Source organism: Pseudophryne corroboree, chromosome 7 (assembly GCF_028390025.1).
Source record: "Pseudophryne corroboree isolate aPseCor3 chromosome 7, aPseCor3.hap2, whole genome shotgun sequence".
Classification (NCBI taxonomy): Eukaryota; Metazoa; Chordata; class Amphibia; order Anura; family Myobatrachidae; genus Pseudophryne; species Pseudophryne corroboree.
Window position 1 is genome coordinate 244,744,288 of NC_086450.1, and position 17,807 is coordinate 244,762,094.

General features: G+C 47.7%; 1 protein-coding gene across 3 annotated transcripts in view; it reads right to left on the bottom strand.

The window, feature by feature from the left end:
* Nucleotides 1-17,807, bottom strand: part of MYLK (myosin light chain kinase) — a 1,073,187-nt gene that overhangs the window by 764,688 nt on the left and 290,692 nt on the right. For 2 of the 3 annotated variants that reach the window (XM_063934064.1, XM_063934063.1), the window contains exon 1: nt 12,887-12,998. In XM_063934064.1, coding sequence (XP_063790134.1) covers nt 12,887-12,955 — 69 coding nt within the window. In that variant the 5' untranslated portion in view covers nt 12,956-12,998. Of the gene's footprint in view, nt 1-12,886; nt 13,053-17,807 lie in introns of those variants that run through there. The other variant, XM_063934067.1, reaches the window with a different exon arrangement.

Sequence of the window (17,807 nt, forward strand, 5' to 3'; positions counted from 1 at the left end):
TGCCACTGTTAACTCCCTCCTCTGCCCACCACCACCTCCTCTCCCTTCCTCATTGTCTGCTCTTGACTTTGCCACTTATTTCACATCCAAGATTGACTCCATACGTCAGGACATCACATCCCACCAGACCAGCAACCAGCCACCACCCATCCCTTGCCACCCCTCCCCTTCCCTCTCACCAACTCTGACATCTTTCTTTCTTCCATGTATCTGGTGAGGAAGTCATGGCCCTCATCTGTTCCTCCCCCCCATCACCTCCCCACTTGACCCTATCCCCTCCCACCTCCTCCGTGTCACGATCCGGGTATCTGGACGCCATTACTTACCCTTCAGATGCCTCCTAAGGCTGGCTCAGCGTTCCAGGACCGGATCCCGCTGTTCCTGAGTTTCCACATGCAGAATGTCAGAGTGGTGATTTCATCAGCCGCGGCCTCCGCTGTGCCCGCGTGGTTAAATGTGCGCTTGTCAGTCTGGCGTCTCCTGTCTCCTGTGGCCGGCGTCGCCATTACTGTTTCAATTCTCACATGGATTACAAACCAAACTTCCCTCCAAGTGTCTGCATGGGCGCAGCCATCTTGGATTTTGTCATCTGAGCATTTCCACCAATCTGCTGTCTGTATTGTTGATTTGCATAATTGCCTAGCCAACCCCTTCCTTGCTGCAGGTATAAGTAAGCTGTGCCTGAGCAAGGAAGGCGTCAGTGCTTTGGTTGTCTAACCTAGTTCCAGTTTGTCTCTCTCCTGTGGTTGTCTTCCAGGTTCCAGCTCCTGTCTCCAGACTTCTGCTATAGAGACCCGCACCAGCATTCCATCTGCGATGTAGCCTGACTCTCCGATCCATTCTGGACTCACCTGTTTCCAGTTACAACAATCACCTGCTTCCAGCCCAGCTTCCAGCAGTGTACAGCTTCTCTTAAAGGGCCGGTGTCCTTTCTGCAGTTTACCACTCTCCACCGGTATTATTATTTCACCGCTCTCAAACTCCAAACTTCATCAATCACCTGCTTCCAGCCCAGCTTCCAGCAGTGTACAGCTTCTCTTAAAGGGCCGGTGTCCTTTCTGCAGTTTACCACTCTCCACCGGTATTATTATTTCACCGCTCTCAAACTCCAAACTTCATTATTATTTCATCGCTCTCAAGTTCGTTTATTATTTAACTGGTTCCAGCCAGTATCCACTCCGTTCCAACAACAGTCTGGTTCCAGCCAGTATCCACAGCAGCCGTTTTATCTTCAGCAACCCAGCCTTTCCTGGAACACCAGCTGGTACGATCCTGGGTTCTCTCCATTGCTACAGTCAGGTCTGGTAAGGACTTTCCAACTAGAAGATTATAAGAACTGTCTCACCCTACCAGTGCCTGTGACCCTTGCCACCCTGTAGTACCCAGGAATTGTATTTATCCTCTGTTGACTTTTATGTTTCCTTTACTGCTGCTGTGTTACGGAGTTTGTCATAATAAACATCATTGACTTTTATCCTGGTTGTCGTGGTCACGCCTTCGGGCAGTTATTCTACATGTTACTTACATGTCTAGGGGTCTGATACAACCTCCCAGGTTCCGTTACAACTCAGCCCCTACAACTGAGGCTGCCTCCCGTCAGCTCAGGCCCTCAGTTGTGACACTCCGCTACCTCTCGCCTTCTGCTTGTTCCCATCTTGCCCACCTTCTCAATCTCTCCCTCTCATCAGGCACTGTCCCCCCTCTGCCTTCAAGCATGCTCGTCTCCCCTAGTCTTACAAAAACCTACCCTTGATCCAAACACTCTCCCCAACTATCGACCCATCTCTCTCCTCCCTTGTGCCTCCAAACTCCTTGAGCGTATTGTCTATAATCGCCTCACTGCCTTTCTTTCCTCTTGCTCACTGCTTAACCCATTCCAGTCTGGTTTCCAATCTCTTCACTCCACTAAAACTGCCCTCACAAAAGTCTGCAATGACCTCCATGCAGCCAAATCTAAGGGCCACTATTCTCTGCTTGTTCTTCTTGACCTTTCTGCTGCTTTTGACACTGTGGACCACCCTTTCCTTCTGCAAATCCTTCACTCTCTTGGTCTGCGTGATACTGCCCTCTCCTGGCTGTCTTCCTACCTCTCTGATCGTTCCTTCTCTGTCTCCTCTCATGACACTACCTCCCCCCCACTTCCACTAACTGTCGGTTTCCCCCAAGGCTCTCTTCTTGGTCCTCTCCTTTTCTCTCTCTAAACGTCCTCTTTAAGTTAACTCATTAGTTATTTTAACTTCCAATATCACCTCTATGCTGATGACACTCAAATCTACCTTTCCTCCCCTGATCTCTCCCCAGCTCTCCTCACTTGTACCTCCAACTGTCTCTCTGCTATCTCTTCCTGGATGTCCCAGTGCTTTCTTAAACTCAACATGTCTAAGACTGAGCTGATCATGAAACTCAATATGTCTAAGACTGAGCTGATCATCTTCCCACCCTCCCGCACAACCTCACCTCCCACAATCTCATTATCCATTGTAGGCACGACTATCTCCTCTAGCCCCCAAGTATGCTGTCTTGGTGTAATCTTTGACTCCTCCCTCTCCTTCAAACCACACATTCAGCACCTCTCACAAACCTGTCATTTTCATCTCAACAACATTTCCAGGATCAGACCTTTTCTCACCCAGGATGCCACCAAGATCATTATTCACTCACTGATTATTTCCAGACTGGATTACTGTAATCTCCTCCTAACTGGCCTCCCTGACAATTACCTATCTCCACTCCAATCTATCCTCAATGCTGCAGCTCGGCTCATCTTCCTCACCAAACGCACTGCTTGTCTCCTACAAGCCCTTCACTGGCTTCCATTCACTTTCAGAATCCAATTCAAACTTCTCACACTCACTTACAAAGCACTCACCCACTCCTCTCCCATTTACATCTCTGACCTTATCTCTCTTTACTCTCCCACCCGTCCTGTTCGCTCTGCTAATGCACGCCGATTCTCTTGTCTTCTGATGACTTCCTCCCACTCCTATCTCCAAGATTTTTCACGTGCTACTCCCTTTCTCTGGAATTCTTTACCTCTCCCCCTCAGACTCTCCACCTCCCTACAGAACTTCAAATGGGCTCTTAAAACCCACTTCTTTACCAAACCCAGCAAAATCTCATCCTAACCCTCTGTCCCATGCTTGGTCTACCCCATCTGTGTCACCCCTGTGTCACCCCTGTCTGTCTGCCCCTCCCCTTTGGAATGTAAGCATTCACGAGTAGGGCCCTCTTCCCTCATGTGTATATCCTTTTTCTTACTTTAATAATCCTCAGCTGCCCAAATCGTGCCGTTTTTTGGCCACCTTGATACTTATCTCTGTCGTCTACTGGTGTAGTTTTTGCTTAATTACCCTGTTTTTGTCCTATATTGTCTTCAACTGTAAGTCACTGTTTTCCTGTTTTGATTATGTGCATATGTACCTTGTAATTGGGCGCTGCGGATCCCTTGTGGCACCATATAAATAAAGGATAATGATAATAATACATGCTATGTATGCTGTCTTTTTTCCACAGAGTGAAATTGCTCCTTTTATCTCAAGAGCAGGAGAGACAGCTAGATATTAGTATAACATCTGATGGGTCTGCTGTAAATGGAAAACATGCCAGCATATCTGAATATCTTTGTTAATGATCTTTTCACATCAGAAGAAACAAGTGTAACTCCTAATGGGAGTGTTGTGTATAGGCAACAGGCCAGTGTATCTGGATCTCTCTGTTAATGCTCTTTTCACACCAGAAGCAGAAGAGACAAGTGTAGCTCCTACCAGAAGTGTTCTATATAAGGAACAGGTCTGTAATAAAAAATAAACGGTTCTTTTACAATCAGTAGAAGTTTCTTATCATAGGAATATACTAGCAGATATAACATGCATATTAACTTTTAGGCAAGTGTATTTCACAAAAGTGCATAATCTGGTAATACATATATATTTTAAATACAGTAGTAGGGAAATTGATGGATTAGTAGGGAAATTGATGGAAATACTCTTAAAAAAATAGTTGTAGATTATCTCAAATCCAGCAATTTACAGGATCCCAAACAGCACGGATTCACTGGGGATAGATCCTGTCAAACAAACCTTATGGACATTTTGACTGTGTGACTAACGTAATAGACAAAGGTGGAGCTGTAGATATAGCTTATCTAGGCTTTTGACACTGTCCTACATCGCAGACTGCTAAATAAACTTGAAAGCTTGGTATTGGATACTAAGATGGTTGAATGGATAATATCTTGGTAGCAGGATAGAAAATAGAGAGTTGTAGTAAATAGAGTGCATTCACAGGAGGGAAATGTTACCAGTGGAGTACTCCAAGGATCTGTACTTGGACCAATGCTTTTTAATATCTTTATTGGTGACATTGCAAATGGCATTAAAGGTATACCTCCCAACTGTCCCAATTTTCGCAGCACAGTCCCGCTTTTTGGGACTGTTCTGCTGGCCCACCCACGAGCCGCAGTGTCCCATGGGGGGGGGGGGGGGGCAGTTAGGAGGCTCCTGTTACTCGCTGGTCTGTGGACAGCGACTATTCAGTGGAGACAGAGGGACTGGGGAAATGTCAGCAGCTCACAGAGCTCTTAGTGATGAAAATGGGGGGCGTGACTTGTGATACCGACACTGCCACAAAGCCAAGCCTCCTTTCATACAGGCCATGCCCCCTTCCCGGGAGGCACGCGCAGGAGTCCCGTTTTACGTTATTGAAATGTTGGGAGGTATGTTAAAGGGAAAATATGCCTTTTTACAGATGACACAAAGGTATGCAACAGGGGTAAAACAAATGATTGGGAATCTAGGTAGACTAGAGGAATGGTCAAGAGCGTGGCAATTACAGTTTAATGCCAAAAAAATGCAAAATCATGTACTTGGGTCTCAAAAATTCAAAAGTTAAATATAGTATTAATGGCTACTGAGGAAGAAAGGGAGTCTAGGAGTCACTATTTTAGGTGACTTAAAGGCGGGTAAGCAATGCAACAAGCAATGAGGAAGGCTAGTCAGATGCTTGGTTGCATAGGGAGAGGAATCCACAGCAGAAAGAAGTAATAAAGCCACAGTATAGGTCATTGGTACAGCCTCATCTAGAATAATGTGTTCAATTCTGGAGGCCATATCTTCAGAAGGATATTAATACATTAGAGACTGATGCATGGTCTACATAAAAAAACATACCCAGAAAGACTAAAAAATATCAATATGTTTAGTTTGGAGCAGAGAAGGGACAGGGGGGACATGATACAAACTTTCAAATATATCAAGGGTTTTAACAAAGTCCAGGTGGGAAACATTCTTCTAATGAAGAGAAGTATTAGAACATGAGGACATGCACTGAAACTGGAGGGAGACAGGGTCAGGGGAAATTTGAGGAAAAACGAGTTTTATGGTAAGAACTTACCTTTGTTAAAACTCTTTCTGCTAGGTACACTGGGCTCCACAAGGAATGGACAATGGGGTGTAGCGTAGGATCTTGATCCGAGGCACCAACAGGCTCAAAGCTTTGACTGTTCCCAGAATGCATAGCGCCGCCTCCTATATCACCCCGCCTCCCTGCACAGGAACTCAGTTTTTAGTTAACCAGTCCAATGCAGTAGCAGGAAAAGAGACGACAACGGTTAGTAGCCACAACACTGCATTCTCACGACAGGAGACGTGTCAGCGGCTAATGCCATACCAACCCAAAGAAGCTAAGTGTGTCAAGGTGGGCGCCTTGTGGAGCCCAGTGTACCTCGCAGAAAACAAAGGTAAGTTCTTACCATAAAACTCGTTTTCTGCTGCGGGGTACACTGGGCTCCACAAGGAATGGACAATGGGGATGTCCTAAAGCAGTTCCTTATGGGAGGGGACGCACTGTAGCGGGCACAAGAACCCGGCGTCCAAAGGAAGCATCCTGGGAAGCAGCAGTGTCGAAGGCATAGAACCTTATTCACAGAGGACCACGTAGCCGCCTTGCACAATTGTTCAAGGGTCGCACCACGTTGGGTCGCACAAGAAGGTCCAACAGACCGAGTAGAATGGGCCGTAATGTGAGCAGGAGCTGATAGACCAGCCCTCACATAAGCATGTGCAATCACCATTCTAATCCATCTGGCCAAAGTTTGCTTGTGAGCAGGCCAGCCCCGTTTGTGAAATCCAAACAGCACAAAGAGAGAATCAGATTTCTTAATAGAAGCAGTTCTCTTCACATAGATAAGGAGAGCCTGTACCACATCCAAAGACCGCTCTCTGGGAGACAGATCAGGAGAAACAAGTGCCGGAACTACAAACTCCTGATTAAGGTGGAACGAAGAAACCGCCTTAGGTAAATATCCAGGACGAGTCCTAAGAACCGCCCGGTCACAGTGAAATATCAGATATGGGGAACTACAAGACAAGACATCCAAATCCGACACTCTTCTAGCTGAAGCAATAGCCAGCAGAAACACCCCCTTAAGGGAAAGCCACTTAAGATCAGCTGAACGAAGAGGTTCAAACGGAGACTCTTGTAACGCCTCCAAAACCACCGACAAGTCCCAAGGAGCCACAGGCGGGATATAGGGAGGTTGGATACACAACACGCCCTGAGTAAAGGAATGCACATCAGGTAAGGTCGCAATTTTTCTCTGAAACCACACCGACAAGGCAGATATTTGAACCTTGAAGGAGGCCAGACGCAGGCCTAAGTCCATGCCCTGCTGAAGAAAAGCCAACAACTGGGCTATACTAAAATTGGAAGCGTCATAATCGTTAGATGCGCACCAAACAAAGTAAGAATGCCAGACCCTATAGTAAATCCGAGCCGAAGCCGGTTTCCGGGCCCGCCTCAGAAAACCCTTTAGCCCTTAAGACGGAAGCTTCAAGAGCCACGCCGTCAAAGACAGCCGGGCTAGGTCCTGGTAGACACAGGGGCCCTGAACGAGGAGGTCTGGGCATTGTGGAAGTAGAAATGGACGCTCTGACGATAGGCCTTGCAGGTCTGAGAACCAGTGCCGCCTGGGCCACGCTGGAGCTATGAGAAGCAGAATTCCTTTTTCTTGCTTGAACTTCCGAATTACCCTGGGCAGGAGTGACACCGGAGGGAACACGTACGGCAGCCGAAACCTCCACGGTACCGCCAGCGCATCCACGAATGTTGCTTGAGGATCCCTAGTCCTTGCTCCGAAGACCGGAACCTTGTGATTGTGTCGAGACGCCATCAGATCTACGTCTGGAAGGCCCCACCTTTCCACTAGGAGTTGAAACACTTCTGGATGGAGGCCCCACTTGCCGGCATACACGTCGTGACGACTGAGAAAGTCCGCTTCCCAATTCAGGACTCCCGGAAAGAATATTGCCGATATGGCCGGTAGATGGCGTTCTGCCCACTGTAGAATCCGTGAGACTTCCTTCAATGCTAGGTGGCTTCAAATGCCGCCTTGATAATTTATGTAAGCCACTGTGGTGGCGTTGTCCAACTGTACTTGAACAGGACGGTTCTGAATTAAATGCTGGGCTAGATTCAAGGCATTGAAGACCGCCCGCAACTCCAGAATATTGATCGAGAGGAGGGACTCCTCCTTGGTCCACCGCCCCTGAAGGGAGTGTAGCTCCAGCACCGCGCCCCAACCTCTTAGACTGGCATCTGTCGTCAACAGGACCCAGTCGGATATCCAGAACGGACGGCCCCTGCACAGTTGTTGGTCCCGGAGCCACCAGAGCAGCTACAGACGGGCCTCCGGAGTCAATGAGATCCTTTCCTGAAGTTTCAGGACTTTCTACTGAGACAGGAACAACCGCTGGTTGTGAGTGTCCAATAGTGCTCCCAGATGCACCATGCTCTGAGCAGGGATCAGGGATGACTTCTTCCAGTTGATGAGCCACCCGTGGGCTTGCAGAAACCGGACCTTCACATCTAGATGACGCAGGAGAAGTTCTGGGGAATTTGCCAGGATTAACAAGTCATCCAAATACGGCAGTATCCTGACCCCTTGACGGCGGAGTACCACCGTCATCACCGCCATGACTTTTGTAAAGACTCGCAGAGCCATTGTTAAACCAAAAGGTAACGCCCGAAACTGGTAATGGCAGTTGCCAATCGCAAATCTCAGGTATTGCTGATGAGACACTGCTATAGGAACATGCAGGTCAGCATCCTGTATATCCAGGGAGACCATGAAGTCCCCAGGTTCCAAGGCCAGAACTATAAAGCGAAGGGTTTCCATCCGGAACTTGGAAACCTTCACAAACCTGTTCAATGCCTTGAGGTTGAGAATGGGCCGGGAGGACCCATTCGGTTTCGGGACTAGAAACAGCGGAGAATAGTACCCCCGGCCCCTCTGCGCAAGAGGCACCTGTACTACGACTCCTGTATCCAGGAGGGCCTGTACCCCCGAATGTAGAGTGTTTGCCTTTGTCTTGTCCAACGGGACATCTGTCTGGCAAAATCGATGAGGGGGTCGGTTTTTGAAGGCTATGGCGTAACCTCGTGTGACGACTTCCCGTACCCAGGCATCTGAAGTGGTCTTCAACCATTCCTGGGTATACCCTAGAAACCGGCCCACCACCCTGAGATCCCCCAGGGAGAGGCCCGCCCCGTCATGTGGCAGGCTTATCGGTCTTGGCTGCTGGCTGACGGGCAGCCCAGGCTCTTTTGGGCTTCGGCTTACCAGGTTTGGAAGTGCGGGCCTGCTTATGGTACGCCTGACCTTTTGCTTTACCTGAAGGACGAAAGGAGCGAAAGGACGTGCCTTTGGCCTTCGACACAGAAGGAGCAGTACTTGGCAGACAGGCAGTTTTGGAAGTAGCCAAGTCAGCCACAATCTTATTTAAATCCTCCCCAAACAGAATATCTCCCTTAAAAAGGAGGACCTCCAGGGTTTTTCTAGAGTCCAGATCCACAGACCAGGATCTCAGCCACAATATCCAGCGAGCCAGGACTGATGTAGTAGAGGCCTTGGCTGCTAGGATACCGGCATCAGAAGCCGCCTCTTTAATATAACGAGAAGCTGTGACAATATATGACAAGCATTGTCTAGCATGGTCAGAGGAGATTTCAGCATCTAACTCCAAGGCCCATGCTTAAATGGCCTCTGCAGCCCAAGTAGCTGCAATAGTGGGCCTTTGTGCAGCTCCCGGGAGGGTTTAAATCGCTTTCAGACAACCCTCCACACGTTTATCCATAGGCTCTTTTAGAGACGTGACGGTGGTGACCGGTAGAGCTGAGGAAACCACCATCCTAGCCACATGTGAGTCCACTGGAGGAGGCGTTTCCCAATTCTTAGAAAGCTCCGGCGCGAGGGGATAGCGAGCCAGCATCTTCTTTTGAGGCACAAACTTCGTACCCGGGTTTTCCCAGGGTTCCTGACGTATATCAATTAGGTGGTCAGAGTGAGGTAAAACTTGTTTAATCACCTTCTGACGCTTGAACCTATCTGGTTTCTTAGGAGGAACGGATGGCTCGGGATCATCCGTAATCTGCAGAATTAACTTAATAGCCTCCAAAAGATCAGGAACATCCACATGTGAACTACCCTCCCCATCAGCCGTATCTGAGTCAGAACCTGTGGGGTCAGTGTATTTGCTGTCTTCATCAGACGAGGTGTCAGTGACAGCAGTGGATTGTGAGGAGACGAGCGCTCGCTTAGAGGACCTCTTGGACTTAGGCGAGCAATGGTCAGACTTTTTAGTAGTCAGGGACTGGTTCAACTTCTTTATTTGAGCAGATAAATCGTCCGCCCACGGCGGGTTAGCTGCAGGGACCACAAACGGTTGAACCGGCATTGGGGGTCCCATAGGGGTGTTAGTTTATGAACTAGCGTATGCAGAAGCATGGAAAAAGCGGCCCACGGCAGGTCATTATTTGCCCCCGTTGCCACAGTCCTACTGGGGGGCAAGGAGCCCCCAGAACCAGAGCCCAAAGCTGCTATATTCTCCTCATAGGTAAAATAAATAAATCTAAGAAACACAGCGCTCTATGATTGTACCACCAAGAAATCTGTTAATTACTAACAATAATTAAAAACACCAAATCTCTGCTGCTCCCACCGGTGGTACTGTTCCACCAATACTAAGAAGCATAGATTATATTAAACAAGGGAGCGCTGAAACAGGGTCAATTTATATCACACATTTATTACAATCCACATATAAACAGCAAATAAAATCAAGAATAATATCCGGATATTAAAACAATATAGTGCACTTATTGTTCAGTCCCATGCCCTGAGCTCAAATTAATAAATGTCTATTCACGTAGACAGATCCGTTCAACCTACGCTGGTTCACATTAATTGTGTCTAACTGTAGCCATGTTGTTTTGAAAATCAGATTGGTTTAAACAGAGCAATCTTTTTTGTATCCAGCCAAGTTGTAACAGTCACTAGAGAAGCTCTTTAGTGTGTAGCAGTAGTGGGAGAGCGCTGTGTAGTGAGTGTATGCACATACCGCCTTTCGCTCGGTCCTGCTATTGCTTTGTCCCCAATCAAGTCGCCGCATAGAGTGCTGTGGAGACTTGATTGGGGACAAAGCAATAGCAGGACCGAGCGAAAGGCGGTCCGCACCCCAAGGGAAGCCGAGGCAACTGTGAAAACAGTATACCTTTGTGAAAATCCTATATTAGATAAAACCTGACGCACCAAGCCCCCTCAGGTTATAGAATATAGGGATAGCAGGTTGAGTGAAAGACACGAAATGGACACCACTCAGTAATCAAATGCACACACAAATAGTCACAGTTTGTACAATGCAGAGGTTATTACTAACAATAATACTGCACTGGACTAGCTTACACAGCTATATAACAATAGATATAACAGTACACAGTAAGAACTGGATGTATATCACAGGGTAATTGTACTAGGAAACCCTGACTAAATGCACTCTTTCTTAACTAACACTGGCTAAAAAAGGCAGGTAGAATACTTAAGTGTCTTGTAAAGTCACAGCACTGACAACCAGGCGGCTTTACATAGGAGGATTTGCCCAAGCATTCCCAGGAACAGTGAGCTGAGGGATAATGGCGCCGCAGACACTGCCAGGGAGTGAGGGAGAGACAGATATGCAGCTCCAGGGCGGGAACATTTGCAGAAAATGGCGCCCTGGGGCTGGGGCTTCAGGTCCAAGCTCTATCCAAGCTCTATCCCCCTGCTGTCAAAACCACCGTGTACTGCGGGCTCTAATAAAACGGTTTATAGAGAAAACCTGACCTGTCCCATGCCCTAGTGATCTAGTGGGATCGCCTGTACTGCCACAGTGTCCACCGCCAGTGCGCGCGGCCCGCCTCCCACTGACAGCACCGGATTGCGATAAAGACCGGGTCCCGCTAGCGGAACCCACTTACCACCTCCCGAAGCGCGGCCACGCGATCCCAGAGAGCCCCCGTCATGTGTGCCTGACAAGAAGAAAACCGGAGCCTCCAGCTGTAGTTACCCGGCAACCAGGGCTCGGGAGTGTACAGCGCCGCTGGGGAGAGCCGGAGCTACAGCCGTGAATGTCCACTGACATGTAACACTGCTGCTGCCCTTGAAGTCTTCACTTTTTTCCTCAGAAAAAAGCTCTTCTTAGGGCTGCCTGGAGCAGCCCCTCTGTTAAGTGCCTGCTACTGCAGCACCAACTACAAAACTGAGATCCTGTGCAGGGAGGCGGGGTGATATAGGAGGCAGCGCTATGCATTCTGGGAACAGTCAAAGCTTTGAGCCTGTTGGTGCCTCGGATCAAGATCCTACTCTACACCCCATTGTCCATTCCTTGTGGAGCCCAGTGTACCCCGCAGCAGAAAATTACTTCACAGAAAGTGGACAAGTGGAATAGACTTACATCAGAAGTGGTAGAGCCTAAGACAGTAGAACAATTCAAGCATGCATGAGATAGACATAAGGATATCCTTACAAAGAAATAAGGATCAAATACTGTAAGGTTTGAGGTAAATATATATGGTAAAGAGGGGCAGACTAGATGGGCAATGTGGTTATCATCTGACATCAGATTCTATATTTCTATGTTAAATATTTTTGCAGACAACCTCTATATGCGGACAAACATAAGTAAGCAGTATTTTTCTCTCATAAGCAGATATAATCGAAGATCACATTCATTTTATTCATAGGCCATTCACATTTCATTCCCATACCCATGGATTAGCTCAGAAAAGCACAAATAACAAATACAGTAGTCATGTAGACTAAGGATCCGCTCCTCTGAAGAGTGGGGGCATTGATATAACATCTCATAAGTTTGCTGTATATGGAAAACAGTCTACCATATCTGGATTTCTCTGTTAGTGCTCTTTCAGGAGCAGAAGCAGCAAGTGTAGCTGCTAATAAGAGTGTTGCGTTTGAGGAGGAGGTCAGCGTATCAATGTTGCTGCCTATGATGGGGTTATTGTGTGAAAGAGATAGACCAGCATGTCTGGATCTCTCTGTTTCTACTGTCATGAATGAACAGCGGACGGTGGATGACATGACAGTGAGGACTACTGGGTAGGAAAAAACAATAGAGGCACTTTTGCTGGCAGTGTTACAGCAGTGCATGTACCCTGGTATCAGATCGACATTGCCGAGCACAGTACTGCAATCACTGCTGAGAGAGCCTTAGAAGATCATACAGTACCTGGATAGGTGTCACTGTGTGGATGAGCTGGGAACCTTTGTTTCATGTGTGCTGTATGTGCAAACAGCACCCTGCGATGACGTATATGTTTCACCCAACGGGCTTGTTCATATCGAGAACAGCATACATACAGTAGCACGCACTAAAAAGAGTTACCTCTATAGTTATAAGCTTAGAATTGAAGAATAGTTCCTGGATAAAACTGTCCATGTGCTCCATCTATGCATGTGTGTATTTTAAATATTTCTTCTTCATTTTAAATTAAAAAGTAAAAAAGTTTTTTCATAATGTTTTTCCAAAAGCCCATCACTCATTCAGAGGCTACTCACTTTGTGCCAAGTGACGGAGGGCTGTGGACGACCAATTATCTTGAATGAAAACCTTCCAGTCTGGCCCATCTTCACTGAAATACGGTTTGGTTTTGTGACAAACTTGGGGGGACTTTCTCCCCAAATATTTGGTCGGTTTTCTATAAGATGAGTTGTGAAAGGGCTTCTGGAGAGAAATACAAAATGAGAGAGAGGAATTCATCAACCTGTTATCAAACATCCACCATGGGGTGGGCAGAACACCACACGAATCAACCTCACCAGAAAGTGGTCATTTGTACAACTAGGCTTACACTCTGGTGATATCACTGGCTGCTAAAGAACTGAACAAAACAATACAATTCTGGGCAAAAAAGAAAATAATAACAACAACCACCAATTAGTATGTGATGTATATCAAATAAGCTGTTAATGCTGCTACAAGATCAGTGATAATCCATATGACAAACAAACATAACAACACTAACATCCTGGATGAAATATTGTTAGATATTACCAAATGAGAGACATTCAATTGAAAATAAAGGATAACCACATCAAAATAGCACACACAATAATATCATACCTCCCAACATCGGGAGATGTTAAAGAGGGACACCCTGGCCAAAAGGGGTGTGGCCTATAGGAAGGGGGCGTGGCTTCACAGGAGTGCCGCGATCGCGAGCCATGCCCCCATTTTCAGTCACCGTGGGGGCATGCCCAGCACTCTGGGAGCTGCTGGCATGCCCCCAGTGCCTCTGACTCCCTTGAATAGATACTGTGCGCATGTGCACAGCATCTATTCATTGCTACTGACAGGAGCTTCCCAACTGCCCCCCACCACCACCGCGGTACACTGCTTCCCATGGTTGGGACAGTCCCAAAAAAAGAGACTGTCCTGCGAAAATCGGGGCAGTTGGGAGGAATGTAATATTGTAATTACAAATATTACATGAATATTTTTTGTCAAATATTTTTTAATGGTGATTGATTGATCATTTATATTAAGTATTTGTCCTACTGCCTCACACTGCGTGCCATTTAATCAGGGCCGGATTAACAATGGGGCGGATGGAGCTGGAGCTCCAAGCCCCCATTGAAAATAGGCCCAGAGAGTTCCCTGCAGTGCGGCCAGTGCTGACAGTAAAAAATATATTTCCTGTCATCACACACAGCAGCGCACTCACCTCCGGCTGCCCATTCACCCCACCACGGCACTAAACCTACCTTTCCTTGCCAGTATCGATGTGAGTCTCCGCCCGCAGCCCCACCCCCATTCGACCCGAGTCTCCACCCCCTACAAAGCCAAAATGCATGCTTATACTGTATAAGCATGCATTTTGGATTGGTAGGGGGCGGAGTCTCGGGTCAAATGGGGAGGAGCCTCGTGCTGACCCGGGGGCGGAGCCTCACATCGATACTGGCAAGGAAAGGCAGGTTTAGTGCCGTGGTGGGGTGAATGGGCAGCCGGCTGCAGCAATGTGTCTAGCTGCTTCAGGGTCCAGGAGCTGCGCTGTGGCCCCCGCCACCTCCCAGCACTCACCAGCCCCGCATCGCCTGCACGATCCCGCCTGCTGGTCTCCTCCTCTTGAGAGCCTCTTTCCAGAGTCTGGGCGGCTGACTTTCCACCCGCAGTGTGTCAGTGTACTGCCCCCCCCTCTCCCTCCCATGTGTCAGTGTACTGCCCCCCCACCTCTCCCAACAATGTGTCAATGTACTGCCCCCCCACTCCAATGTGCAGTGTACTGTCCCTCCAATGTCAGTGTACTGCCCCCCCAATGTGTCAGTGTACTGTCCCCCCTCTCCCTCCAATGTGTCAGTGTACTGCCCTCCCTCCAATGTGTCAGTGTACTGTCCCCCCACCTCTCCCTCCAATGTGTCAGTGTACTGTCCCCACACCTCTCCCTCCAATGTGTCAGTGTACTGTGCCTCCACCTCTCCCTCCAATGTCAGAGTACTGCTCCCCTCCAATGTGTCAGTGTACTGTCCCCCCACCTCTCCCTCCACTGTGTCAGTGTACTGCCCTCCCCCTCCAATGTGTCAGTGTACTGTCCCCCCACCTCTCCCTCCACTGTGTCAGTGTACTGCCCTCCCCCTCCAATGTGTCAGTGTACTGCCCCCCCCTCCCCTCCCTCCCATGTGTCTTGCTGCTTTCTAGGTCCGGGAGTTGGGCTGCGGCTCCCGCCACCTCCCAGCGCTCACCAGCCCCGACATCGCCTGCACACTCCCGCCCGCTGGACTCATCCTCTTGGTGTCCTCGTTCTGGCGGCTGACTTTCCACCAGCAGTGTGCTGAGCTGCCACTATGTTACCGGATGCTTGCTGGCCTGGAGACCCTGCGCTGCGGCCTGGCTCGATCCTCTGAGCTTCCGGAGACTCCTGCACTGCTGAGGAGATCTTCGGGACCATGACCCATGCCACTGAGTGAGGACCAGAGGACCTGCCCATCAGGGTGAGAGGTGCTGTGAGGGGGAAGATTGCAGGGACCACATGGCAGCCTCAATCTTGCTGCATGCACGCTTAACAGCTGCACCTCTGGGGGGTGGTTAGGGTCAGGCACTAAGGGGTGATGTTAGATTTAGCTTGTGGAGCTGGATCCGGGAACATCTCCTGGATGCTGAGCAGGATTGAATAGCTTTAGAACAAGGTACCCCACAGAGGGTCCCACCCTGCCCTGCCCTTCCTGTCTGATCTCATTCAATTCCTTCTATCACATGTCTCCCTAATCACCCACTGCCAGTCGCCCCCAGTACTGCCCCAGCTCCTGTCTGCACTTACCCCTCACTACCCCCAGCACTGCCTGCCCTTACCCCCAGCTCTTCCATCTTCTCCCTGACTCTCCCCCCATGATATGTGATAGGACCCAGAATCAGTGGACTAGGACCCCAATTTTTTAATGTAATGGGTCCCTGGGACCCACAATTTTTTTCCCCACTCAGCGCGATCACTGTATATATACACACATACAGTACACACACATACATACATACATACATACATACATACACATACATATTTGCATATATATTTTGGATGAGACATACTGTGTCCTTTGACATAGTAAGTTGAATCCAATTGCTTCTTGCATGCCCATAAGTAATGGCAGCTCGACAGAGCTATTCAATTGTAATGCAAATGGAAGTGAGTTCCGCAGGCGCCTATTGCTTATCACTCAAAAGCACTTGGTTAAACTGTGTAAAGTGGCTAAACCAGTCTAAACTATTGGCCATGCTGCCAAAACAGCAGTTCGGGCGCTCCAACAGCCAATTGTTCACAGATTTCTGCTCACCACCTCAAGAGTCTGCGAGCAGAAATCATGCAGTCATGGCAAAACAATTGAATAGTTCCGTTGGGCACCCATTACTTATGGGTACCAAAAAAATCAATTCCCCCAGTGACTCTCTCCTTTCTCTTTCTCTCGCTCTCTCTCTCTCTCTCTCTCTTTCTCTTGCTGGATAGATAGATATATATAGAAAGATATATAGATAGAGTTTTGTATTTTTCAAACACGCATACACCCACGCATATATATATATTTAAATACAGCACTGGTTACGCACCCATATCCGTAGCCCCCATCACAGACCCACATCCCCTGCGGAAGCACACAACAGGCCCTTCAAAAATTTCAGCTCCAGGCCCATTAAGACCTTAATCTGGCACTGCCTTTAATAAATCTACAATTTCTACATTTTATTAATTAGAACCTTAAACTGGGCTCAAGGCCTTATTCAGCATGGATCGCTAAATAGCAAAAATACAAATCGGGTGATTATCATCAGACTGCGCATGTGCTGAGAACACATCGCGCATGCACGAAGATCGAAATGCAATCGCAGCCACAGCGAAATGCGATCGCAATTTGATTGACAGGAAGTTATCATTCGTGGGTGTTAACATGGCGTTTGTGGGGAGTGGTTGGAAAAACGCAGGTAATAATGGCCGTTTTCTGGGTGTATATCTGACGTCACTTGCAAATTACAAACATGTCACCAGTGCGATTGCTTTCTTATTATTCTGAATAGCCCTAGGTCAACCGCAAATGTCGATGGTACTCAGTTTCTGCGACTGGATTGCAATTCTGCAGATACATCGGTGGGAGTCTTTTACTATTCAGGGCGGCTATTCACATGCGATTTTTAGCAGTAGTAGTTTTAAGATGATTGTAATTTCAATCTCAATAGCGATCCAACCTGAATAAGGCCCACAATTTGCAATTTAGTTTAAGTACACCTATCCTTAGTGTCTACACAGAGACTAAAAGGAACTGTGACACCTTTTTGAAATTGGGGTTGTTCCCCCTTATTGGAGATTGCGCCACAATTAATATATCAAGATCAATTCACTCCCAAATTCCCTATCCATCAGAGAAAATGAATAGTCACCTACTGTAGAGGTGGTCTATTGGTATACAGTACCTTAGGTTATGGATTTTTTACATTATGCTAGAAGAAAATCTACAATACAGTTATTTTTAATTATACTGTTGTGTGTGAGATTTTTATATGTATATGTTTTATATTGTGCATTAAAACTGTTATTATTGTAACTTGGATCACTTGTAGTGATCTATTGCCCTCCTTGGTAAAAATTAATATATATTACTCAATTAAATGTCTCTCATTTGGTAATTTCTTAAATAAAATATTTCCTCCAGGATATTAGTGCTAGAGAATGGATTGGCTGCACTATCATGATTAGTGACCAAGATGCAACACACCACATCAGTGCATGTACAAACAATGGCGCTGATTCACTAAGGATTACTAATGTGATCCCCAGCGCAGTTTACCATTGTTGGGGGAAAACAGGTCCTGCGATCGCACCGTAGGGATGCGAACGCCTCTTCCTGATTGACAGGGAGTGGCATTCGCGGAGAGGGATGGGGGTGGCCAGCGATACTGGAAACCAAGGGTATGTCGCCCCTGTTTTCCAAGAGTGGC